The sequence below is a fragment of the Tachypleus tridentatus genome, chromosome 12, assembly GCF_004210375.1.
Source record: "Tachypleus tridentatus isolate NWPU-2018 chromosome 12, ASM421037v1, whole genome shotgun sequence".
In the NCBI taxonomy this organism is placed as follows: domain Eukaryota; kingdom Metazoa; phylum Arthropoda; class Merostomata; order Xiphosura; family Limulidae; genus Tachypleus; species Tachypleus tridentatus.
This window is the reverse complement of record NC_134836.1, coordinates 49,259,182-49,286,719: the sequence shown is the minus strand read 5'-3', so window position 1 is coordinate 49,286,719 and position 27,538 is coordinate 49,259,182. Positions and strand designations below refer to the sequence as shown.

At 35.6% G+C, this 27,538-nt stretch overlaps 1 protein-coding gene across 1 annotated transcript in view; it reads right to left on the bottom strand.

Moving 5' to 3' along the window:
- LOC143233240 (nephrin-like) overlaps nucleotides 1-27,538 on the bottom strand; it is a 313,070-nt gene that overhangs the window by 38,355 nt on the left and 247,177 nt on the right. Inside the window, exons 4-9 of the mRNA XM_076469227.1 lie at nucleotides 23,173-23,230; nucleotides 21,960-22,112; nucleotides 20,629-20,796; nucleotides 17,979-18,269; nucleotides 11,803-12,014; nucleotides 4,366-4,450 (exon numbers count right to left, since the gene is read on the bottom strand). Coding sequence (XP_076325342.1) covers nucleotides 4,366-4,450; nucleotides 11,803-12,014; nucleotides 17,979-18,269; nucleotides 20,629-20,796; nucleotides 21,960-22,112; nucleotides 23,173-23,230 — 967 coding nt within the window. The remainder of the gene's footprint in view (nucleotides 1-4,365; nucleotides 4,451-11,802; nucleotides 12,015-17,978; nucleotides 18,270-20,628; nucleotides 20,797-21,959; nucleotides 22,113-23,172; nucleotides 23,231-27,538) is intronic.

Below are 27,538 nucleotides of genomic sequence, written 5' to 3'. Positions count from 1 at the left end.
TTTTAACTTTTAGTTTGGGTAAAAGAACAAATATGATGAAGATAATAAATTACGTCGAGAAGATGAAATACGAAGTCTTCCAACAAGGAACGTAAACTGTTTTATGTAGATTTTGATGTCAATCAATATTTACTTTTAACAATTGTGTTTTACGTTAGTTTTACTTTACGTAGAGGGTATGAAATCTTAACAGAGGAGGATGGGTTTCAAGAGCTGAAACCAAACAAATTACGAAGTAAGTTAGCTGTGTTATGTCCACCACGGGTATCGAAACCTGGTTTCTAGCATTGCAAATAAGCAGATATTCCGCTGTGCTACTGGGGGCGTGAAAACAACACAGAAAGTGTTAAAACCTAAAAAGTAAATATTGCTACAAGTAGCTGAGTAGCAAACAAGAAGGACGGAACAAGCAGGCTACTGAAGATGAAATGTTGAGGATAAATTATGAAGCTAAACATCTATGTTTGCATTCAACAAATCCTTTAACATTACCTTAGGAAACTGAATAAAATCTTCTGTCATGTTACCGTTAAGGCTGTCATATGGAAAAGAAAGCAGATATAAAAGAACAATATACTAAAAACTGTTGATTTTCAATGTTTTTGAAGGTTAATTTGGAAGTTAACCTAACACTATACAATTACACTGCACAATAATTTTTTTGAAAAGTTTTGCTTCCTGAAAAGATTTTGCTGATTGTGACAGGTACCTGGTGGGTATGAACAAATATTGTTTTGGTTTTGCTTCATCACGTAGGAACTCTGAGAAATAAACAGTTAACTGTTTACCGTATTTAATTGCGTTTATGTTTCTAATACGCTAATAAGTTTAACATATATAAAAGTCTTTTGCTTCTGATTTTCGTTTGTATTCAATGTCCGGTGCATTACGTTGCAGTGTCAAACAGTAGTCAGCAAGCATTGACGGATTCCAGTTGCCCTGATATCGTTTTTCCATTGTAGCAATGTCCTGGTGAAACCTTTCACCGTGTTCGTCACTGACAGCACAAAGATTTGCGGGTAAGAAGTCCAAGTGTGAGTAGAAGAAATGAATCTTCAGTGACATGTTGCACTTCATTGTTTTGTATACTTTGAGGAGTTTGTCTACCAGCTGAGTGTAATGTGGGGCTCTGTAATTGTCAAGAAAATTTTCAACAACGTCTTTTCCGGCCCAACTAACAGATTTTCAAACCGCTTGTTACTCATAACATGTCTGATCTGAAGGCCAACACAAATGCCCTCTTTGATCTTGGCCTCAGTTATTCTTGATAACATCTGTCTTAAATAACGAAAACCTTTGCCTTCTTTGTTCATTGCTTTCACGAAATTCTTCATAAGTCCCAATTTTATGTGAAGAGGAGGCAAAATAATCTTTGCCGGGTCGACAAGCGGTTCATGCCCACATTTTTCTGTCCTGGAACTAACTTTTTATGGAGTGGCCAGCTCTGTCTGGAATAATGTGACTCTTTGGCATGACTGTTTCATTCACAGATGAAACAACAGTACTTTGTATAGTCGAGCTGCAGTCCCAATAACAGAGCAACGACTTTCAGATCTCCACAGATATTCCAGTTGTACTTGCTGTACTGGATGTGCTTCAGCAACATTTCCATGTTCTCGTAGGTTTCTTTCATGTGTGCTGCATAGCCAACAGGTATTGAAGGGTGAACGTTGTCATTGTGTAACAGAACAGCTTTGAGGCTTAACATGGATGAAACAACAAAGAGACGCCACTCTTGCGGGTCATGGTCACAACCCAAAGCAGAGAACAATCCTTCGATGTCAACACAGAAACAGAGACTGTCAACTTCCGCAAATAATTTGGTTATATCATCTTGGCGGCTTCAAAAAACAGAAATTTTCGTACCTGGTGACAGCAAACACCATTCCTGCAGTCTCGAACCCAGCAATTCGGCTTTTGCTTTTGACAGACCCAAATCTCTGACCAGATCGTTTAATTCTTACTGTGTTATGAGATGTGGGTCACCTAAGGAGCACAGTTCAAAATCCCGATCATTGTCACTGCCAGTTCCCTGCATTGCAGTTTCTTCATCTGGTTTTTCTTAGGTCCATTCCTCTGGTGGTTTCGGAATTGGAAGACTGTCGTCTTGTGGCACGGGTCTCATGGTTGAAGGCAGATTAGGGTATTCAATTGACTTGTTGTTTTTGGCAGAAAAACCAGACACGTTAGTCAAACAGAAGTAACAGTCCGTCACATGGTCTTTCTGTTTTCGCCATATCATCGGGGCAGCAAACGGCATTGTCTTTCAAGTGCTTCTGAGCCAAGCTCTCAGACAGACAGCACATGTCGCACGACAAATGTGAGGCGCCCGTTCCTGGTCTTGATCACCAATTTTACAGCTGAAGTACAGATGATATGCTTTCTTCACAAGAGCAGTCATTGAGCGTCTCTAATGTACCAGCGTATACTCGTCACAAATATAGCAGAATGTTTCGTGGCTGTTACGACATTGACGAGACATATTGACCGACACCAATCGTCCTGTAAAACGTTTATAACATCTAACTTACTTGTTACAGTGCTACTGAGGCAATGTTATATACTGTAACAATACGTACACACTGTAAGGTCTATATTAATTCAATGAGCAGCATCTGTGCATGCAAGCCACTTTTATAGCCTGCTGAGACAGGGCTGCATTCTTCCACAGAAAAGTTTCCAACTTGGCCTGATTTCATGCCTGGTCATGCCCAGAGTGCACAAAACATTGTTCATAAATCTCTTACAGAAACGAAAATTTTTGAACACAAATATAGGAAAAAACATGACAAAATTGAAGATTTTGATGAAACGGTACGTGATGGGTAAATTTGGATGCGATTTTCGTGATCAGCAGCCACAAATCCATAAGTAACACCCAACAGTGTTCAAGAAGCAAAAACTTTGTTGTGCAGTGTTGTCAGAGAGCTCATTATTACTTGGGGTAAAGCTGTCAGTTCTGATCTATTTAGTTAGCTTTCTTCCACGACCGTTATATTAGAGGTCTTTTCTATCTGACCATCTGGAAAAAATATAGAACTGGTAGAAGCATAATACATGAGATTTGATCACAGTTATGTTCTGATCATCTTATCTATTTTATGTTCCTTCACAAGTACCCTGAATATAATGTGTCGTTGTTAGTATAACGAACGTACATAAGACGATGTAGGAATTTAGTGTTAACCCTAAGGTCACTCCAGGAAAACCAAATGTCTGAATAGGTTTTGATAACCTGTATCTAGAGACGAAGGTTATTCTTTCTTTACAGACACGTCAAAGAGCGTCAGGTATTAGCCACGTGAATAACTAGAAACGAAACGTGTTGAAAATACTGGAACAGTACTAAGCAACGCAAAGGATATTAAACAATCGTAGTTCTTTAAATAAAGTTATTTTTTGTACTGAATTTGTTTTTCTAAATTCATTCTCCTTTTTCATGACAGGATTTCTGCTCCTTGTGAAGGTCAGCTAACATTCTCTCCTTGCTACACGTTATGTTATTTGAGTTAACTGAAGGTTTTAGAACGCAGGTTCATCTTGTAACTTAATTTAGTATCATGTTTATGTCATGCATGCGAAGCTCAAAGATAGACCCGCAATGTTGGTTTATGGGAAATACACGATCCTGCACGAAGTTGGATTATGTTTGCTGTGCTCCACGTTTTGGCTCATAACTCAACCTCGAACAGAAATAATTAAAATTTAATCTCTCTAATGAATCCAGGACGAAGTTACCTCTTCAACTATGTTTAACTTATTATATGTTCGCAAATATTTATAAGTGGATGGAAACAGTAACTGTTTTTTGGGTGGTAAAAGACTTTATGGAAAATTAGTTTATAATAAATTAGATACGATATATTCATTGATTAATTGACGATATAGTTCAGACAGTATTGGGTCCGGCATGGCCAAGCGTGTTAAGGCGTGCGACTCGTAATCTGAGGGTCGCAGCTTCGCATCCCCGTCGCGCCAAACATGCTCGCCCTTTCAGCCGTGGGGGCGTTATAATGTGAGGGTCAATCCCCCTATTCGTTGGTAAAAGAGTAGCCCAAGAGTTGGCGGTGGGTAGTGATGACTAGCTGCCTTCCCTCTACTCTTATACTACTAAATTAGGGACGGCTAGCACAGATAGCCCTCGAGTAGCTTTGTGCGAAATTCAAAAAAACAAACAAACAAAGAAATCAGACAGAACTATATCCTCGCGACAGAATCGTCTATATAAGGTATCAAAAACTTTTCATTTTGTTAAAATAGTGCAAAACGCAATGGGAACAATAAGTAGAGCGTCTTAGTTCAATTATTAAATTTTTATATGATAAAATAATACTCTTCAAATACTTCAGTTAGAGAAATACGTACATATAACTTTAATTTGTTTTTTCCCTTCTATAATTCCAATCTGCGGATTACCAGCTCTGCATACAAAAGTTTTCGTGTCTGGATCCTGGAAGAATTAAAAAAAAAATATTATTAAAAAATCAGTTTATCAATAAGAGACCATACATTGACCACTGACCATACATTGACCATTGACCATACATTCACCACTGAACAGAACAAGAACACGTGGGATATTCTTCAAGTAAATATTCTGTTACTATTTGAATTTAAGAATGCCCTTGTAGAATGGATATTAATTTCTCGGTGTTTCTGACGCCGTAGTAACATTGACTCTAAAAAGACGTGATAATTAAACATTTACTTTAAGTGCACGGTGTTGCCTTCTTTTATTGGAGGCTAAATTCGGTTAAAATTGGAAGTAAACATTATTTGTTTAACTCATCAGCTAGAGATTTCAGCACTAACGAGACTCGATTTATATCTACTAGTTTTATTTCGTATCGATAAAAGAGGGACAAAGTAGGTCGTACTTTTCTTTTGTTTCAGTTCGAGAAGGAAGCAGTAAGAGCTAAAAGTCACGAGCTGCTAAAAGTCACGAGCTGTTTAATTAGTTGAGAAAGCTTGACACTCACGCTTTTATGTTAAGAAAAACAACTCGAAAAACAGTGAGAACTTGACCACTAACCCCCCGCCCCGACCGCCATGTCTCACGATTTATAGAATAAAGAGATGGTAACAAATGTACGAGGCTACTAGTATGTAACTGACTGTATGAGGACTATTTGTTGTTACAGGGTCACATCGGATACCTACAAGGGAAATGTGTTGATAGTTAAAATGCATGCTGTTTTTATAGCGGAGTCTATCTTTTCTGTCAATTTGAACAAAATATATTTGAAGAAACAAAAAGCATTTTTTAAAGTAAATACTTGTATATCTGTGTGTGTGTGTTTGTATGTATATATATATATATATATTCAAAGCACCATCAGGTTCGAAATAGCGCATTTTTTTATTTCTATTTTTGGTTTTGGTAGTTGAGTGGCGCTTTCGCAGCATTTACATTGTTCTTCCCTCGACCTTGTAATCCGTGGGTCTCGGGTGATATAATGTTACGGTCAATCCCACTATTCGTTGGTATAAGAGTATCCCAAGAGTTGGCGGTGGGTGGTGATAAGTAGCTGACTTCCCTCTAGTCTTACACTGCTAAATTAGGGCCGACTAGTGCAGATAGCCTTCGTGTGGCTTTACGCGAAATTCGAAACAAACTAAACCAAACACTTAACCTAATCAAGTGCAACATATAATATAACACATTAACTACACAAATTTTAACACAATAGTTATATACACACAAACAAATACATCCCAGGAAAATATTCTGAAAATAATAAAAATAAAGACTATGTATTTTATAAAATTCGTAAAATAAAATAAAAAACAACTTCGAAAGTAAAGCATAATTTAAAAACATAAGTATTCCATATGTGTTTAAATAAAATTTAAATTACCTCCAACTTTTTAAGTAAATAACATTCATAGAATAACCTATTTTGTTGATTGTTACATTTACTTTGTCAAAGCGGACCGCCCCCTGTGACATAGCGGAATGTCTACGAACTTAAAATTCTAGAAACCGGATTTCGATACAAGTGGGGGGAAGTGTACATATATCCCATTGTGTAACTTTGCACTTAATTTCAAACAAACAGAGTGTGTTACAGAAGGGATTTGAACTTCGTTTGCAATCCCAATTTAACCCTGGCAGGTTGTAATAGTAAATGTTTAGTTTCTGTGCCTTAGGTTATTAATAATATACGTATACACACTATATCTAAATGTACGAAAATTAAATCGAACAACACGATAAGCAACAACCTGTTATAATTTTATTGTAATACATATTGTTTTATTCAATTCCAGACAAGGTACACGGCTTCACTTGTGTGTTTGTTTGTGTGTGCATTTTGAACCTATTTTACACATGCTATACAGCTGAAAACCTTTTTAAAATGTTATGTTTTTCTCAGAAGCTTATGAAAGTTATCAATTTTATTGTATAATAAAAACTCTTTCGTGTAAGTTAAAAATTAGTTATTTACATTTAAATACTTTATAACTGCAGTAAACATTTCACGTGAAACTTTGTATTTTTATCACATTTATCAAAGTGTTTTATCCTTACAATGCCTCAGAATAAACAATGCTGACTATTTTCCTAGCTAGTGCCAAGATGAAAATGTTCTTGCCAGCCATAACCAATTCCTGAAAAATCAACATAAAGTTCGCCATGAGAAGAAGCGTCACCTAGCTGGCTAAGACCATTAGCCTTCAGTGACGGCCCCTATTGATATTCATGGAAAAAATGAGACGAACCAGACTGTTTGTTTGTTTTTGAATTTCGCATAAAGCTACTCGAGGGCTATCTGCAGTAGCCGTCCCTACTTTAACAGTGTAAAGTTAGAGGGAAGGCAGCTATTCATTACTACCCACTGCTTACTCTTTGGCTACTCTTTTACCAACAAATAGTTGGATTGACCATCACATTATAACGCCCCCACGGCTGAAAGGGCAAACATGTTTGATGTGACGGGTTTCAAGCTCGTGACTCTCAGATTAAAAGATGAGCGCCCTAGCCACTTGGCTATACTGGTCAAGTCAAACTAGAACTGAAACCGAAACCGCTTGAACTGAAATGTCAAATCAGAGGGCATGTTGAACTTTTTATTTTTTACCATTTTGTTCTTTCATTGCGGTATTTGGTAGAAAACCTCCAGTGATAACTAGAAAAAGAAATGATAGTTTTCTATAGACTTTCAGGAAGCAAAATTATGGGGCTTAAGGGCTATAGGACAACAATTGGCAAAGTTTGTTTGAGTCAAATCTAAAAAATAATATCCAGATGCACACCCTCAAAACTACCTTGGAACAAAGTTTCGGAATTCTAGGTTCTTTACTCTGAGCTACGGCGGTCACACAGACAAGTTCTTTTAATATTATAAATTCAGCTCACAGTTTCGGTTCTTGCATGAGAACGACGTTACGTAGCATCAGAAGTTTTTGGTGTTGCACTGGATAACTAACTTACTTATATAACATAAAAGCACACTTTAAGACAAAGAGTAATTCCGAGTATCATATGCCTGTTTATTTCAAGAAATAGGCTTAATATTGCTACGCATGTAAATTACTTGCTGTATTCCACTAATCATGATTTTAACAGTTATGCATATTTTAAAATAAAGAATTTTCCCCTATCTTTTCTGTTTAATGTATTTTTTCGCTATGCATAAATAGCCCTAATAAATTTATTTTGACCTAACAGCGGTTCAGCAGTAAGTCTGAAGGTTTATAAAGATAAAAGTGAGTTTCGATACCCCTGATTGACACAGCACAGATAACACATTGTGTAGGTTTACACTTAACAAAGAAAGAAACCAAGACATAACAAGTATTTTATAACGTTCATTGCAGTAAAAATAAAAAATAATATTTAGATGAAATGATAAAAATGTATGACCCGAGCACATTGAAAAGGTTGGCCTTTCTTCTTTAGGGACAAAGTATATGTATGTATACTGTCAGAACAATTGTGATGCCATAAATTAAGCGATAACATAAATTGGTAAAAGTGAATTGTTTTTTGTTTTGAATTTTGCGCAAAGCTTCACGAGGATACTTTGTGCAAGCCGTCTGTAATTTAATAGTGAAAGACAAGAGGAAAGGCAGCCAGACACTACCTCCCACCGCAAACTTTTAGTCTAGTCATTAGCTAACGAATAGTGGGATTGACTGTCACATACCCACGGCTTAAAGGTGAGAATGTTTGTTGGGATGGAGATTAGAACTCGTGACCATCAGACTGTGAATTAAGCACCCTAAGTATCTGGACATGGTGGGCGATAAAATTGAAAGATGCGTGATTCCAAGTTTTAGTGCTAGCTATTCGAAGATAGAGTTCATAGCTGTACACTATATTCAACTATAAAGTAGGCCTGAGATGGTTTTATTGTTTTCAGATTTTTAAATGTTCTACGGTAATTTGTCACGCCTCATGAGTTGCGTTAGAAAAAACTGAACGATCCAATCATTAGAAAATGCTAGCTTTATTTCAAGTTTGTTCACGACAGATCGTTAACTTCGATATTTTAAAACAGATTTTAGGTTTGTTTTGTTTGTTTTTAATTTCACGCAAAGCTACGTGAGGGCTATCTGCGCTAGCCGTCCCTAATTTAGCAGTGTAAGACTAGAGGAAAGGTAGCTAGTCATCACCACCCATCGCCAACTCTTAGGCTAAGCTTTTAACAACGAGTAGTGGGATTAACAGTCACGTTATAACGCCCCCACGGCTGAAAGGGCGAGCATGTAATTACAGCCGGTAATTCAGTGGTATAAAATACAAAGACAAAAATACACAATCAGCCGGTAATTTGGTACAAGATACTAAGGCAGCAATACATAAACAGCCGGTAATTCAATGATACAAGATACTAAGACAACAACACATGAACAGCCGTTAATTCAATGATACAAAATACTAAGTCAAGAATACATAAACAACTGATGATACATTGATTGAAGATACTAAGGCAACAATACATAAACAGCCGGTAATTCAATGATACAGATGCTAAGAGAACAAACAATACATAAACAACCGGTAATTCATTGATTCAAGATTCTAAGGCAACAATACATAAATAGCCGGTAATTGAATGATACAAGATACTAAAGTAACAATACACAAAGAGCCGGTAATTCAATGATACAAGATACTAAGAGAACAACACATAAACATCCGATAATTCTATGATTCAAGATACTAAAGTAATAATACACAAAGAGCCTGTAATTCAATGATACAAGATACTAAGACAACAACACATAAACAGCTTTTAATTGAATGATATAAGATACAAAGACAACAATACATAAACAGCGGGTAATTCAGTGGTATAAGATACAACAACAACAATACATAATCAGCCAGTAATTTGGTACAAGATACTGAGGCAACAATACATAAACAGCCGGTAATTCAATGATACAGGTGCTAAGAGAACAATACATAAACAACCAATAATTCATTGGTTCAAGATACTTAGGCAACAATACATAAATAGCCGGTAATTCAATGATACAAGATACTGAGAGAACAACACATAATCAGCTGATAATTCTCTGATTCAAGATACTAAAGTAACAATACACAAAGAGCCTGTAATTCAATAATACAAGATACTAAGACAACAATACACAAACAGACAGCTTTAAACAAATTGAAATAATTTTATCAACTTAAAAAGTTAAAGTAATAATAAAAAAGTTAAAACAAACAATTAAAGTTTATCTGATTACTTTTAAGGCTAAAATTCTTGTAAATTAATAATACCCAACATTCGCTCACATGGAAACACAGCGTATATTATAAAAAAACGTAATTTACAAACTACAGGGTTAGGGTTCGATGTCCTGTTTATCTTAGTGTTTAGTCTGTTGTCCTATTTTCGAGGTGTAACACAGCTTGATAGTTAAATACTCACTTCAAAATCTACAAATTACGAGTTTGAACCTGCACATCGCATATGTTTGACTTTTTAGCCATGGGGACGTTATAATGTGATCATTCACCTCACTTTTACTTGATGACGAGTGGCCCCTTAATTAGTGGTGTCAAGTAGCTACTTTTTTCTCATGTTTCACTTCTAAATTAAGGACAGCTAGCATAATCAGTCCCAAATAGCTTTGCGCGAAATATAACAAAATAAACAAACAGTCATTCATTTGCAAATGTTGTCATCGTATAGACGAAACCAGCCGTATAATACAAAAAATGTCTCACGACTACATCAGTTACTCAAAATGCGTTCAGCCGCAGCATAGCCAGGTTACTAAGGCATTCAGCTCGTAATACGAGGGTCGCGGGTTCGAATCCCCGTCACACCAAACGTACTCGCCCTTTAGGCCGTCGGGACGTTATAATGTTACGGTCAATCCCTCTATTTGTTGGTAACGCCTACATGATTGAAATGACAATCGCTCTAATCACCCGGCTAGGCAAGGTCCTAACTGTATTTGCTTACCCCTGTATATGATAACACCAAGAATCAAATTTCAAAGAACTTTAATAGAGAAAGGATAATGAACCATTGCAGTTCATAGCTACAAAGAAGAAAGTGTAATAAATCTCTGCAGTTCATAGCTTCAACAAAGGCAGTGTAATGAACCATTGCAGTCAATGAAGCGATATTAGAAACATTTGATTACTTTAAAGTAGTTGGAAAATCAGTTATTCAAACACTGAAACACAATGTAACAAATTATTTACTTTTTCTTGTTCCTGGTCAGAAAGTTTTATTTCACAATTGCTTATACTTAAAGTTACTGTAAAATACGTGTTTTTTCTCTTCAAACTTTGCTTTTGTGACCTGGGAGCGTATAACGAAAACATGATGGGAGACTATATTCGGAGGCTGATACGTGAAAGTGATTTACATTAGAGTTGCAAATCTGGAAAAACTACTCACGTTTAAACATTTTTGTATAACTTTAATATAAATACATGTAAATCTTGATTCATATGTTGTTTTATTCAGACATTATGTAAATGAAAATGTGCAAATTTGCCCTTTTTTACATAGAAAATAAGTTAATCTCTAAATTTCATTGTCCAGATCACAAAAGCAAAGTTTGAAGGGAAAATTGGCCATTTTCTATGCTTTTACAACATAAGTAATTAAAAAATAACACATACTATCCAGGAACAAAATTTGTGTTACATTGTGTAATATATTGTATTTTCTTGAGCAAAGACTAACCACTTAATCAAGCACACTTAACCAGCAGCCAACATCAGAACCATATGCATATAATTACTCACCAAAAAAACTATGTATTTGATGTATGCTAGACTTGTTTCATATTCAAAAATTAGCTGCTTTATAATCTGAAATTGTATTTGTTGACACAGTTGAAAAGAGACACTAAGGTGTTTTAATAGTTTTCTAGTTCTGTGCTATCTGTTTTCATGTTATCAAGTTCTGTGTTATATGGTTCTGTGCTATATGATTCTGGGAGACAAATACGAGTTACGAAACAGTACTGTTTTGTAGTACTTCTTAGAATATTTCTATACGGTTTAATATTAAATTAAGGGGAGAACACAAATAAATTTTTTTACCATGAATTTCTTGGAAATTTTATTTTGCGACAAAATACGGATTAATTTACACTCAACAGTAAGAATTTAACATTTATTTGATAAAAGCGTTACTCTAGGCACAGTTTACTTGTATCTCTGTCTAATCAATGAGGTAACAAGTCGCAAGTGGACATGTTAAAAATTGCCTTACCAGTCGTCATGTAATATCTTACCTGCTAGTAAGAAATATAAGTGGCTTACCAACAAAAAATAATAGTTTAGTGATGTACCATTTATAAGCTTGAAGAATTTACCTGCCTAGTGATAGTGAGGGTTAGATTAGAAGAGGTTATCCACCCACTGCTAATATTTCTAATAGAGTTTTCTCCACCAGTGACGGGCTCCCCATCCACTAGCCAGCTTAGTTGAGTTGCTGGGTTACTGGGAGTGGTTACACATACAATTGTAACAGTCTCCCCTCTTCGTGCGTTGGAAGGCCCTTTTAGGTGCACCTTTCCGGGGGGATCTAGATCAGAGGACAAGAAAAAATTCCCGAAAATTATTTTAGAGAAGATGACACATAGTTTATCACTTTACAAAATTAAGTTTTTTTAATATTTTAAATTATGATATTATGAATACCTCTAGCCAGCTGATTATCAAGTTATTAATACATCTACTCAGTTTACATCATTTTATAACATTATGAATACTTTTAGTCAGCTTACATTAATTTATGACATTATGAATATCTCTAGTCAGCTTTTATTAATTTGTTGCATTATGAAGTGTATTTATATAGAATCTGCGTTATTGCTTGATAAATTAATAGTAATTCAGTTATTAACAACTTAACTATAAATATATTCCTTCTCTATAAACAATCTACTTTTATGTTATTTCCTTATGCGAGTTATCGAGTCTGCTTATTTGTCTATCCTGTTGAAAAGCAACGTTTTACAAGTTGTAAACGCTGAGCTGAATTTGTGGAAAGCAAAAAACATACTGTGCCATGCGTGGTTTGAGCACTGACGGTCCAAAACGATTGTCTGCACTGAGAGACCATTAAATTGAAAGTACAAACAAACACTGCCTAAGGATGACTTTACCATGTAAATTATACACGCAGCTTAACTTTGTTATCAACTTAGCTGAGTTAGCAAGAGCCGTAAATTCCTGTTAGGGGCTCATTGTGTTGTGAAACTTTTTATTATGTGTTTCTTATAAACACAAACCTCCACAATGAGTTGTCTTTGATATTTCTACCACAGATACCGAAACTCTATTTTGTAGGCTATAAGCTCACTGACTTGCTACTGAGCCATTAGGGTTGAGAGAACTTTTATTCAATTTAAAATACATTGTCTCATACAGCAATAGAGCATAATTATTGAGTTAATACTTGAAATCGTATTATAACGAAACAAAAGGAATAAACTTGAAAAAATACATCTTTTAAATAAGTTAAATAGTAACAAGAAATAACTGTGTTAGTTCTAGTACGATTATACCGATAAACCCTTATTTTATCTAAAATCATTACCTCGTAAATAGGGTTCAAAATGTTTATGCAGTATTGACATTCGCTTATATTTCACTCTAGGCTTAATATTACGATAAATCAGTGATTTTCATTACTAAGTGTAGTATATTTTTCTGCAATATCCAAAATAATAAATGGCCCGACATGGCCAAGCGTGTTAAGTCATACGACTCGTAATCCGAGGGTCGCGGGTTTGCATCCCCGTTGCACCAAACATTCTCGCCTTTTCAGCCGTGGGGGCGTTATAATGTTACGGTCAATCCCACTATTCGTTGGTAAAAGAGTAGCCCAAGAGTTGGCGGTGGGTGGTGATGACTAGCTGCCTTACCTCTAGTCTTACACTGCTAAATTATGGACGGCTAGCGCAGATAACCCTCGAGTAGCTTTGCGCAAAATTCAAAAACAAACAAACCATAATGATAAATAAACTTCAATATATTTATTATTACTCAGTAAGGTACGAATTTTGAAACATTTCTTTGAAACCAAATATGAACTTTTTCTTCCATTTAAAACTTGAAGGCCAAAGGGGTCTACCGATTGATTTTTCATTAATATACACTGCTGGCCAAAATCGTAAGGCCAATGAACATAAAAAAATATGCATTTTGCGTTGTTAAACTCAACCACTTATTTGAGTAGAGCTTCGAAAGATGAAAATAAGAAAAGGGAAAATAAAAATAGAAAACTTCTTTTAGCATTTAATAGGGAAAATGTGAACATTGAAATTAGCCTAAATACTAGCTCGTCAAAAGTTTAAGACCATATCAAAAAGAAGTCCTAAACAGGGTAGAAAATGCTCAACAAAAGGTCTCAGTAGTGAGATGTACGGCCATCATTGCGAATAACTGCAAACATTCTTCTTGGCATGGTCGATATAAGCGTTTGCAGAAGAAGGGCTGAAATGTTATACCAAGTGGTGAAGATGGCTTCACGAAGATCATGTACTGTTTGGAATTGATGTCCATGTCTATTAACTTCCCTTTCCATCCACCCCCAAACATTTTCAATGGGGTTCAGTTTGGACGAACACGCTGCACGGTCCAAAAGAATCACGTTTTTCGCCATGAAAAAGTCCTTTGTCCTGCGGGAATTGTGGATTGCAGCGTTCTCCTGCTGAAAGATCCAGCCATTTCCACACAAACGAGAGTCTTCAGTCAATAAGGATGCTCTCTCCAACATGCCAATGTAGACAGCTGCTGTTTGACGCCCCTGTATAACCTAAAGCTCCATTGTTCCATGGAAAAAGAAAGCACCCCAGATCATGATGGAACTTCCTCCACTATGTCGTGTAGAAAATGTCTCCTGTGGGATATCCTTATCGTGTTAATAACGTTGGAAGCCATCTGGACCACCCGGGTTAAATTTTTTCTCATCAGAAAACAAAACCTTCGTCCACTTTTCTACGTCTCATGTTTGGTGCTTCTCAGCAAAGTTTAACCGAGCTATTTTGTGGTGTGGAAGGAGGCGTGGCCTTTGAATGCGTTTACGGTTTTTAAAGCCTTTTTCTCGCAGATGCCGTCTTATTGTTCTTGAGCTGAATTCTGCGTCCAAAAAAGCCTTAATCTGGTTCGACGATTGGCTGGTGTCTTGCCGAACAACCCTTCGAATCCTTCTGCTCAACGCCGACGAAATTTTCTTGGGCCGACCACTTGAAATTTTCTTTCCGTATCCCTCAGGGTCTTTTAAGAAATTTGCAACAGCAGTTTTACTACGCCCAATCTCACCAGCGATGGCACGTTGAGAGAGACCTAGCTTTAGCAGCTCGACAATTCTGCCACATTCAAACCCTGTTAATATTTTAGCCTTTACCATGTTTTCATCCAAAGTAACACAGGAGATGCTAGTGGTAGATGTTAACAACTCTAATGCTTGAATACAAATGATTAAATTTCGTTACGTGTTTACCGATTAACGCTTCGTTTCAGTGCGGTCTTAAACTTTTGACCAGCTAGTATTTAGGCTAATTCCATAATGTTTACATTTTTCCTGTTAAATACTAAAAAAAATTACTTGTCTTTTTTCCTTTTATTATTTTCATCTCTCGAAGCTCTACTCAAATAAGTGGTTGAGTCTAGCAACGCAAAATGCGTATTTGTTTATGTTCATTGGCCTTACGATTTTGGCCAGCAGTGTCTGTGTTGTGTTTCTTGTACTTTCATCTATTTGCACAATATTTCGTTTAGACATTCACCCTTCTGAGGAAACAACCGACTGCCTTTAGGGGTATTCACACTTATTCACTGGACATTTTGGCCAAGAATTGGCGGTTGGTGGTGATGACTAGCTGTTTTCCCTCTCGTACTAACTTAGGGACGACTATTTGGTTTTTTTAATTCCCCGCAAAGCTAAACGAGGGCTATCTGCACTAGCTGTCCCTAATTTTGCAGTGTAAGTCTAGAGGGAAGGCAACTAGTCATTATCGCCCACCGCCTACTCTTGGGTTACTCTTTTACCAACGAATAGTGGGATTGACCGTCACATTATAACTCCCCCACGGCTGAAAGGGCGAACATGTTTGGTGTGACGGGGATTCGAATCCGCGACCCTCGGGTTACGAGTCGAGTGCCTTAACCACCTGGCCATGCTAGGCCCTAGGGACGACGAGTAGCTTTGCGTGAAATTCAAAACAAACTGAAACTCTGAACATTTCAGATTTCGCTTTTCTCAGGGTATTTTTCAAGCACACACTAGAGGAAAATTATGATACATAGAACATATATCACGTAAAGTTTAATTCTTACACTTGCTGTAAATACGCTCGTCAAGTATGATTTTTTTTCTACAGTATGTCTCTTTTCTTTCTAGAAGTTTAACGTAAAGCTAGCTACACTGTGGCTACTTTCACATCGTTGTCGATAAGTTTGAGCTAATAGAACAGAAGGAAGACAGCCATTCAACGGTACCCTCCGCCAACTCTTTGGCTACTCTTGCTTGACTGGAGAGTGGAATTTGACCGTCACCCAAACAAAAATTCGCGATCCTAAACTACGGTGTGTATTCTTCAAGGCAATGGGACATAGAAAATGAAACGTTTCGTAACTTTACGAAAGAAACATAATAAGTATGTAAATAACACTAAACTTATGGCAAAAAGTAAAGATCATATATCTAAAAATATCAAACATGTAAAGTTTTCCAGACAAGAACTAATGCATTGGATTTCAAGTGAATAGCGGTTAGTGTTTTTATACAGTATAGTATTCCTCCTTACAAAGGCTGTATTTTAAATTTTTCCTTGCTGTGTGTGCTTTTTTTTATAACAAACCCACATCGGGCTATCTACTGTGTCTACAGAGGGGAATTAAACCCCTGATTTTAGCGTTGTTAATCCGAATACTTATTGCTGTCCCAGGGGAGGACATTTTCTTTCCTAATATTATCTTAGTTAATGATCAGTCCGTACTAGGTCAAGTCGTGCTCTGCTAAAACATGGTTATCATGGTTACTTTGAATCTCGCTGTACAGCAGGAAATTTATGTCGAAAATTAATTCTAGTAAAAACGTTTACTGATTTACTTTTCTTCTATTTTTATTTGGCCCGAAAAAAATAGAAACCACAAGAACGAAAAAAAAAAGCCACAAGAACTCTGATGCTTTAGAAATTTTTGTTTGTTTGTTTGGGAATTTTACACAAAGCTACTCGAGGGCTATCTGTGCTAGCCGTCCCTAATTTAGCAGTGTAAGACTAGAGGGAAGGCAGCTAGTCATCACCACCTACCGCCAACTCTTGGGCTACTCTTTTACCAACGAATAGTGGGATTGACCGTCACATTATACACCCCCACGGCTGGGAGGGCGAGCATGTTTAGCGCGAACCCGCGATCCTCGGATTACGAGTCGCACGCCTTACGCGCTTGGCCATGCCAGGCCTATGCTTTAGAAATAAAATGTCACATGAATAATAAAAAGTAACTCACTAACAATAATCTATTAAACAATCTTTGTTTATTGTGGTTTTTAGTTTGTCTAAAACGTTAGTATAATTTATGTGTTATGTATAAACTATTGGTGTCAAATTACTACAGAAGCCCTTTCAGCCGTGGGGGTGATATAATATGACGGTCATCCCAATATTCTTTGGTAAAAGAGTAGCCCAGAGTTGGCAGTGGGTGGTGATGACTAGCTGCCTTTCCTCTTGTCTTATATTGCAAAATTATGGATTGCTAGCCCAGACAGCCCTCGTGTAGCTTTGCGCGAAATTAAAAAAACAAACAAACAAAAATTACCACAGAAGGTAAAGGAAATATATGTAATCAGAAACAAAGACTACATATATATAACTAAAGTGTACACCTTCTTAGCATGCAGCCTTTCCTCGCAATGCATAGAGAGTCTTCTGGTTATGATAATTTTCCCCTAGCTATATTAATATAGAAAATAAGCCAATGCAACAAAAAGTTTATTAATCTGTAAGTCAACGTAGTTTTAAATAATAAAACTTTAAGATAATCATAAAGATAAAAGCCTGGGGGTTAGGGTGCTCGAGTCGCAATCTACCAGATGTGGGATTGAAACCTGTCGCCAAGTATGCTTGCCTCTTGATCCGTGAGAGAATTATAACGTGATGGTTAATACTCTATTTGTACCTTCCAGTCCATTTCTTCAAAATCAGAGAAGAGTAGCACAGACAGCCTGCGAGAAATTCAACAAAAGAAAACTTGTCTTTAAACTGAAGAACCCGCTTACTGTTTAACTATAGGAAAATATTTAATCTTTCTCACTGTTGGACCCTCAGTGGCTTAACGATAATTCTGAAGAATTATAAGGCTATAAACCTGGTTTTGATACCTGAGGTGGGCACAGTACTGATAAAATACAGTGTAGCTTTGTACTTAACAACAAACATAAATATTGGACTTCCTTTACTTTTCACAAATTACATCACAAAACAGGTTCCCACTGACAATCGTATCGTAACCAACAAAGTACATGACCCGGACTTACAGCGGACGGACAGAGTTACGAAGTCCGATGAAGACTGGTACACAAGAGGACTGTCTGCTTCGCAACGATATACTGCTTGGTTATCTGCGGCAGTGACCCTAAATCTTAAGATACTGACGGTCTTTCTTGAACGGGTGACGTAGCTGGTAACCAAACGATCACCTGATCTAAACCAGATCAGACTAGCTGGTGGATTTCCTCCTTTAGACGTGCATAGGAGAGACAACCGTTCTCCTTTCACCAAGACCTTTCCTTCTCTGTATCCGGATATAACTGGTTTTCCAGGAGGATCTGTAAATAAACACCATATTAGTAGAATTAATCTTTGTCATAAAATTAACCATAAAAGAAAGATCCAAAATTACGCGACAAAAACACATTTGTAGAACAAAGACATTTTGATTAAATACAATACCACCAAAGTTCCAGAAAGATAAAGTTGGCTTCCGATATAAATATCCATACGCACACCTTAACGTTTTTGTTTTAAATACAGCAATATATGTATATATTTATATGCACAAAAAGTTGAAATTTATTGATACCACTTCAGTAAAAGTACTCCCTCTGTCGTTAATTTTTTGATATTCATTTTATTATGTTAAAATAACTATTTTATGAAAAAACTTTAAAGAAAACCATTAATCCCGTAAAGTTAATTACTTTTGTTCAACTTCTACTTTTAGGATTTATTGGTTTGTCTTGAATTTCGCGCAAAGCTACGCGAGGACTATCTGCGCTAGCCGTCCCTAATTTTGCAGTGTAAGACTAGAGGGAAGGCAGCTAATCATCATCGCCCACCGCCAACTCTTGGGCTACTATTTTACTAACGAATAATGGGATTGACCGTCACATAATAACGCCCCCACGGATGAAAGGGTAAGTATGTTTGGTACGACGGGGATTTGAACCCGCGACCTTCGGATTACGAGTAGAATGCCTTAACCACCTGGCCATGCCGGGCCTATAGTATTTATCATCGATCAGATTTCGTAGAATGAAAATATGAAGAAAACAGTGATTATATGTGTAAGTGACAGCTTGCGTCTACTGCATTTTTGTTGCTTTGAATTAGCTTGATTTAGTTGTATTAAATGCGGAAAAAAATGGATAATATCTATCCTCAGGAATAAGAGAATGGTCCCTATTCGTAACTGCCTTTAATACTTCCCACATTTCTTTAAATCATGAGTTATTTTAATAAAGGATTCGAATGGTTAGCGATGCAATTCACGACGTGAGCTTTAATAGCAGCCTTCACTCACTTCCAAATTGTATAAAGTACAGATGATAAACCTTCTCTTTGAATCATAATATTTTTAATTTCACTGGATTTGAATAACAACATCTGGTAATAAAAATTTTTTTTATAAAACAAGCGACTCATTAATGTTACATTAACTCAATACCGCTTAGCGTGAACTTACATCTAACGCTATAGAACTACTGGCACTAAAAAGCTGGACATGTAAGAACAAAGAGCTATAATATGGAGGATTAATTTTGGTAATTTATTTCCTTGGTTTATTTAAACATGTCGCATTCTTAGCAAATCTTGCAGAGGCTTCAAAGAAAGGATGTGTGTTTGAGTCGTGCAATTAAACATAAGTTATACATTTTGCTCTGTTGGTAAATGGCTTTTGTAGGTAGTCATGCGAATTAGAAACTCGAGAGAAAAATCTCTTAAAATGTCGATGTTATTTTAATATTCGTTTACAGAAACACCCGACAACAATAAAATCGCCGTCCGGCATGGCCAGGTAGTTAAGGCACTCGACTGGTAATCTGAGGGTCGCGGGTTCGAATCCCTGTCACACCAAACATGTTCGCCCTTTCAGCCGTGGGGACGTTATAATGTGACGGTCAATCCCACTATTCGTTGGTAAAAGAGTAGCCCAAGAGTTGGCGGTAGGTGGTGATGACTAGCTGCCTTCCCTCTAGTCTTACACTGCTAAATTAAGGACGGCTAGCGCAGATATCCCTCGTGTAGCTTTGCGGGAAATTCAAAACAAACAAACAATAAAATCGTTAGTTGCGGAAACTGCCAGTTTAACTAAAATTATGACAAACCAAAACGTGTACTCCAACACGTTCCTGAAGAAACGTCAATGGACTAATTAACCAGGGACGCCAATGACGTAAAAAAAGACATAAAAACTTTAAAAATGGCTAGGCTATTTTCATTATCGTATTTCTAATACTGCGATTTTAAAAATATTCATAAAGTTATAATTGGGCATGATTTGTCGTAGAAACTTAAGGTTCGTGTAATTAGACTTAGATGACAATATCTATATTTTTTTTACATATTTAGCTCTCATTGTTTAATTTGGTTAAATATTAAATAATAAAGAATCATAGACATATTCACTTGAATGTTCCATCACTTTTATACGTGTACGTCAAATAAAATAACTTTTCTTGTTTTAAAGTTCTAATAATTCGAAATAAATTATTGTAATCTTGTGTTACGGTCCCCCACTGGTGCAGCGGCAAGTCTACGGATTTACAACGCTAAAATCGGGGGTTTGATTCCCCTCAGTGAACTCAGCAGATAGCCCTATGTGGCTATGCTATAAGAAAACACACACACTATTGAGTTACAAATTTGTTCTAGATGTTTCCAAATCTACAGTTTATGGACACTTACAAAGGACACTTATTGTAACAGAAGATGTCAAAGGATTAGACAATGCTAAGTGGTCCGCTTCACAAGTGTAGGTTGCCTGGTCATCATCTATTTTGGGATATAATGTCAGAGTACTCAAAATGGTCACAAGTTTTCCATTTTCCTCAAGAATGGACGTTTCAGCAGCGTCTGCGCAGTAGAAACAAAGAAACAAATTAACACACACACATTATCCCAACTACATTCCTTTTGAAAACAAAAGCTAACTGTCACCTTATTATTACAACGAAACATAAAAGTGAATTGTAATATTGTACAGTGTTAAACTTCTAAACCCGTATTGAACTTATATGGGTAATCCTGAAACACGGCACTAGTTAAGTCATCAAGGTTATTTTTTTGGGAAGATGGCCTTCGTCAAGTGATCATGCCTATCGTCAAAATTCAGACGCGGGAAGGCAGTCTGCTGCACTCGCCACCTATATGGCCTCTCTCTATCAATTAGCAAGACTGTCTGTCACACATATAACACCACACAGCTGTAAGGAATTTGTTCAGAAGTTCATCGCAGCTGTAACTTTTGATGTTCCACTCGCAACTCGGTAAGACGGTTAGAGTTTAATTTCAAATGATGAATATTAAACTTAGGCCTATAAACGTTTTAATATCCTGCAGTTGTTTGCGTTTCTGTTTTTGGAAATGTTTTACTTCGCTCTAAGAATGTGCAATCACTCAAATGTTACCCGAATGTTCTTTGGTTGAAACAATGCTTCGGTCAAAATAAATCAGGCGAAATAAATTTTATTCTTGTCTTTTTCTTTTAAGTAAAATATCTATTTATCTACAAAATGTATGAAAATTACTTGAAAATAAAATAACATAAAATACTTAGATAATAATGTAATAATCAATGAACAATAACCGCTGTACTCAACATAGGGATTGAACCCTTATTTTTAGAGTTTCAAGCCTCTAAAGCTTAGCATCAAGCTAGAATTGAAATAATAAAACAAGCAGATACGTTCACAGTGAAGATAATTATTTTATATTTCTTCTTTTGAAAATGTTTAAGTGCATCGTGTCTAAAGAAAGGTAATGAAGAAAAACATGAGTTCCCTAAGATACTTCAACGATATTTTTTTAGTTGTAAAATGATAGTAAATAGATAGAGTGGTACAAATAGCTTCATTTAACTTGAGAAATTATCAAGAGGAATGTTATTCACAATTACGTTTAACTCACTATTTTAACTGCATATTGAAACCTAGATGTGATATACAAATTGCTACAACCCATACTACGCGTAAAACTCTGAAAGGAATCCTGTATAAAATACACCATAAGGCTCTCACCGGGTATCAGTTGCACTCTGTTTCGATACCACTTTAAACGTGATGGTGGTTTACTGTTTTCAGCGCTGCACGTGAGATTAGCACGTTCTCCTTCCTTTATCCGAAGAACCGCGTGTCTTGGTCTTCCATTAATTGTGAGAAGAGTCGGGGGAACTGTATTCGAAGAAAGAAAACGAAATTGACAGAAATACATGCGGTTTTGTTAGAGATAAAAGTAATAGAAAAAAGTTGTGTGTGTGTGTGTATATATATATATATAAGCACACACGATCAGTCTATATCTGACAAAGAGCAGTTTGTGAGTCCGTAACCACAAACGGGTGTAAGTTAGAATAAATAAAGTTGTCTTTTATTTTTAAGTGGTAATAACTTGAAAATTACTTCTTTAACCTGCTTCATGTTATAACAGCTGTCTTCCATGAAAATCGATGGTATATATATATATATATATTTAGAGAACCTACAGAATATGTCTGTCGCATCACAACCGGCCTGATGAACTTTGGTCTTGGTTAAAGGCCTGGTCAACACTGGATATATCAGTTGCAGTGTGGTTGATATAATATAGTCTTCCTCGCTTACTTACACAGGTTCTTGGAACTTATAATGATAAACGAAGATTTTAATTTGGATTTAAAACATTTGGTCTTCTGTGGTTTTCTCTAAAAATATTTCAGAAAAAAATAAAAGTTAATCAACTTAAGAAATTAAATAAAGCTACAACCAACTGTGAGTATATGTTTAAACAAACATTATTTTTCTGATGCTAAACAGGCAGTAAGTATTTCGTGGTTTGTCAGCAGGAAGTGCTCATTAAATACGATATTCAGAATCGCTACCCAACGTTGTTTTTTTTAAAAATATAATTTCAATTAATGGTTTAAAACCGTTTTTAACTAGGAACTGCTTTTATCTGAATATTAGTTTAAAAAATCCAACTTTACTGTTAGAAACATTATAATTACAGTATTTTAAACATGAATTACATTACAGGCAGCTAACAACCGACGCTTACTGGCAGGAACGAACACAAACAAAGCTGAGCAGCATCGGTAAACTACAACTAACATTTTATTTAAAGATATTGGAATTTTCGGTAAAAAGAACATTATGAATCCGAAGATGGCGGATAAAACGTTTTTTATTGTGATAAATAATTGGTAGACGAACTGTCGTGGCATTTGGTGAGGAGAGCAACTTCTCCTGTCCTTACCTAGTACTGTGAGACTTGCCCCAGCTCTTATAGGTCCTTCATCGGAAGCTGGTCCTGCCTAAAATATGTACGCATTTGTATATTATCTTACATATTAGGTAAATACATCAGTAATTTGTATGCTGTTACATTTGTTTGATCTCTTACAGATTAGATAAATACATCAGTCATATGAGAAACTTTGATTTAATTGTATTTCTCAACGAATTTCTACGTTTTAACTGGTTACATCTGAAGAAAAGTGAAATTTACATTTATTTAACGTGTATTTACCATAATGTGTCAAAAAACATGTTTCTTCATATTATACTGAAAATAAATTGAATGCCTGTTACAGAAATATATATGTAAGACAGTAATATATTTGCTGAAAGACAACCAATATCCCTTTTCCGTAGTGATGACAAAGTTTTTTCTGAAGCCACAACAAACAGAAAGAAACCAGTTAAGATACAACTGATTCATGAAAGCCAAATTTACTCTGTTACATATAGACTCATTTATTGTCGATAATATTCATGTTATGTGTGATGTAATTCAAAATAACCGATGTTTAGTTATTGTTAAAAAAATCATTCAATCACACCAATTAGGAATGTTTAGGAAAATGTGGTTTTAGTGGAAATGTTGGAATAATGGTTGACACTGTGTTTTAAAATACATGCTTTTATGTATTTCAAGAGCCAGTGCCAACATCAATTTTTCCTTTCAATAGGAGCGTGCGTTAGAAAGATCCAAAAAGTTGTTTGTTTTTTTAAATTGGCTATGAAATCTTTCCTTTATAACTTACTAAAGGAAATTTATTAATCATCAAATACTTATTTTCTTATGATGATGATATAAATATTTACATTAAATAGGAGTTATTACTATTGCAAACATAATAAAGAAATTTGAAACAAATCCAAATAAGAATAATGCGTCGGTTTATGGTCTTGTGCTTCTATAACACTCATGATCGAATAAAGGTATTAATTTAAAGAACTTGGATGAGGTAAAGGAAAACGTTTCAATATTTTTTATCACTAAAACGTAAAGTATTAATTCTTAATCAAATTATCATTAGTAGTATGTGGCTCAGGTTTCATCCATCAAACCCTCTTAAGAGATTGAAAAATAATTTCCAGAATGATTTATACACTTTGTTTGGAGAAAATTTCATTGGGTAAATAAAAGCATTTCAACTTTACCTATCGAAGAAAATGATTGAGTCTTATATTTTAGAATAACAATTAACAATGTTTTTTTAGGATTCGTCGTTTTAAACTTATGTTACACAAACTAACCAATTCGCCCATTCAAATTCATTTTTCAGCTATTTCTAAACGAGAATAGTAGCTTTTTGATTTTCTCACAATTCCTTCTAATGGATTACATGGTACCATGGAAAAGTTATGTTTTTATGTTTTATGGCTCTGCCTTAAAAATATGCTACAACATCTACATATTAAAGCGCTTCCTAATTAATCGCTTTTCTCGAATCCGCACTTATTAGATGAAACAGGGAATTCATTTTATTTGCCATGGTTGATAAATAATGTTATAACAGTGTAAGCCATTTTATATAAGCTAAGAAATAGTTAAGTTATAATATGGACAAAACATTCACAGAATAATGACAATTTTATAAACTTTTACTTACAACACAATTTAAACAGATTATTAATCCTGCTAAGTTAATAAAACGTGGTGAAAATATAACTAAATAGGGTAAAATATCCATTGTATAATAGTTACAAACAAAACATGGTACTAAAATCATGTACAACAATTTGATAGAAAGAAAGATAAATGTCTTATTTGAATGACCATCATCTTAAATTACCAGAAAACAGCAATAAAAAAGAAAAAGTAGAAAGAACATGCAGAAGTCGGTCAGAAAAAAATCTGAGGGTCTCGGGTTCAAATCCCGTCATACCAAACATGCTTGTCCTTTCAGCCGTGGGAGCGTTATAATGTCACGGTCAATCTCATTATTCGTTGGTAAAAGAGTAACCCAAGAGTTGGCAGTGGATGGTGATGACTAGCTACCTTGTCTCTAGTCTTATATTGCTAAATTATGAATGGCTAGCGCAGATAGTCCCGGTGTGTAGGCCTGGCATGGCCAAGCGCGTAAGGCGTGCGACTCGTAATCTGATGGTCGCGGGTTCGCGCCCGCGTCGCGCTAAACATGCTCGCCCTCCCAGCCGTGGGGGTGTATAATGTGACAGTCAATCCTACTATTCGTTGGTAAAAGAGTAGCCCAAGAGTTGGCGGTGGGTGGTGATGACTAGCTGCCTTCCCTCTAGTCTTACACTGCTAAATTAGGGACGGCTAGCACAGATAGCCCTCGAGTAGCTTTGTGCGAAATTCCAAAACAAACAAACAAAAAAGTCCCGGTGTAGCTTTGCGTGAAATTCAAAACAAACCAAACCTGTTAGAAAAACGTAACGTGGATATATAGCAGAGAATTAGACCCAACAATTTATACCTATTACAACAACACTCAGTTTTCGTCTGTCCTAAAAATGCCACTGTACCTCACTATCTAAACATAATATCTGCGCTCTTTATTTCAACGGATATAAATATAGTTCAGTAGACATTTTTTTATAACCATATATTCAAAGGTTATCAAAGTTTTTAAAAACTTTTAACATTAAGCCAATGAACAACGTCTTAAGTAACCTCAAATTAATGCAAGACGCTTACAGAAATTACAGTGTTAATGTATCTCATTATCAAATATAGAACACACTTAGGAATAGCTTAACTAATGTTAGGCCGAAGTCAAGTAGACTTAAAGATTCGGTGTCTGCGATTAGAATTATTTGTATTAATCTAGAAATCTCTTGTTTAAAGAAGTACTAGTGTAGGTTAAGAAAAACCGCGCTTAGCGTTAGACTTCGTTGCTAGTATATAAAACTAGTGCAGATACGTGTGTGTTTATGTGTTTTTCTTATAGCAAAGCCACATCTGGCAATCTATTGTGTCCACTGAGGAGAATCAAGACCATAATTTTAGCGTTGTGAATCCGTAAACTTACGGCTGTTCCGCTGTATAAAGTATTGAAGCTAACATAAATAGTATGTATCCATTTCTATTATACATGTATATATATATTGTTTTATGGTGTGCGTGAAATAATATACCCATCTAGCAGTTGTTAAAAACTAGAAATGAAAACTTTTACTTTAAAGACAATTACATTAGTAAGATAAAAATGCTAGAACACACATTCAATTAATTTTTTTTTATCTTTGTGTGGTTTATAAGGAACAGAATAGTGCTAAGTAATAAGAACAGTGAATAAAACTTAACCTTAAGTCACTACTGGTTCCACAGCTTTTTATAGTTTTCATTCTTTTTTGCCCAAAATATAAAGGAACCTTTACGCCTAAGAGTAATAGATTGTACGAAATAAAATAAATCATATTTCAAGTAGTAAATATACAAGTTAGACACCTTTATAAACAATAAATTTACAAAAAGAAATTAATAAAAATAACGACAGTTGCTTTTTGTACTTCTCACGACCATAACTATAATAATTCACTATTTTAAGACTATTACACGAAACAAATACATCCACAAATATTCTGCACCTATGTTGCTAGCCATTTATCGTCTGCGTTATCTGGAATCTGACCTATTTCCGCTATCTCAAAATAAATTCCAACAGGCGGATAAAAATCTTCAATTAGGGTTAAAGTTTACATTTATCTACTAAAATAAATGTAAAACTAAAACTTACGTCAAAATATGATTTAAAATATTAATATTTAGTTGTAATTTAATTTATGGATTAAAACTTTGTTAAAATCCTAATTAACTTTTCCCATTTGATTTCGTATTTTCTTTACACTTTATACTTGGTTCAGAAAGATAGATTTGTTTGGAATTTCTCGTAAAGATATTCGAGGGCTATCTGCGCTAGCCGTCCCTAATTTAACAGTGTAAGACTAGAGAGAAGGTGACTAGTCATCACCACCCACCGCCAACTTTTGGGCTACTCTTTTACCAACGAATAGTGGGATTGACTATCACATTATAACGCCCTCAAGCTGAAAGTGCGAGCATGTTTGGTGCGATGGGGTTTCGAACCCGCGATCCTCAGATTACGAGTCGAACGTCTTAACACATCTGGCCATGCCAGGCCCGTCACTTGAAGCAACGTACTGTTTTGAAAGCCATGTTACTTGTTTTATCAGAAAATAAAACTCAGATTTTTGTATTACAAGTTATACTTTCGATTTTAATATATGCGTACGGGTGAGTACAATTCAGTTGAAAATTCCGTGAGCAATAAATATTATTATTCACACTTACCAATTACAAACATTAAAACAATGTATAGTTATCATTGTTAGCAGCCTGCAAGACCTAA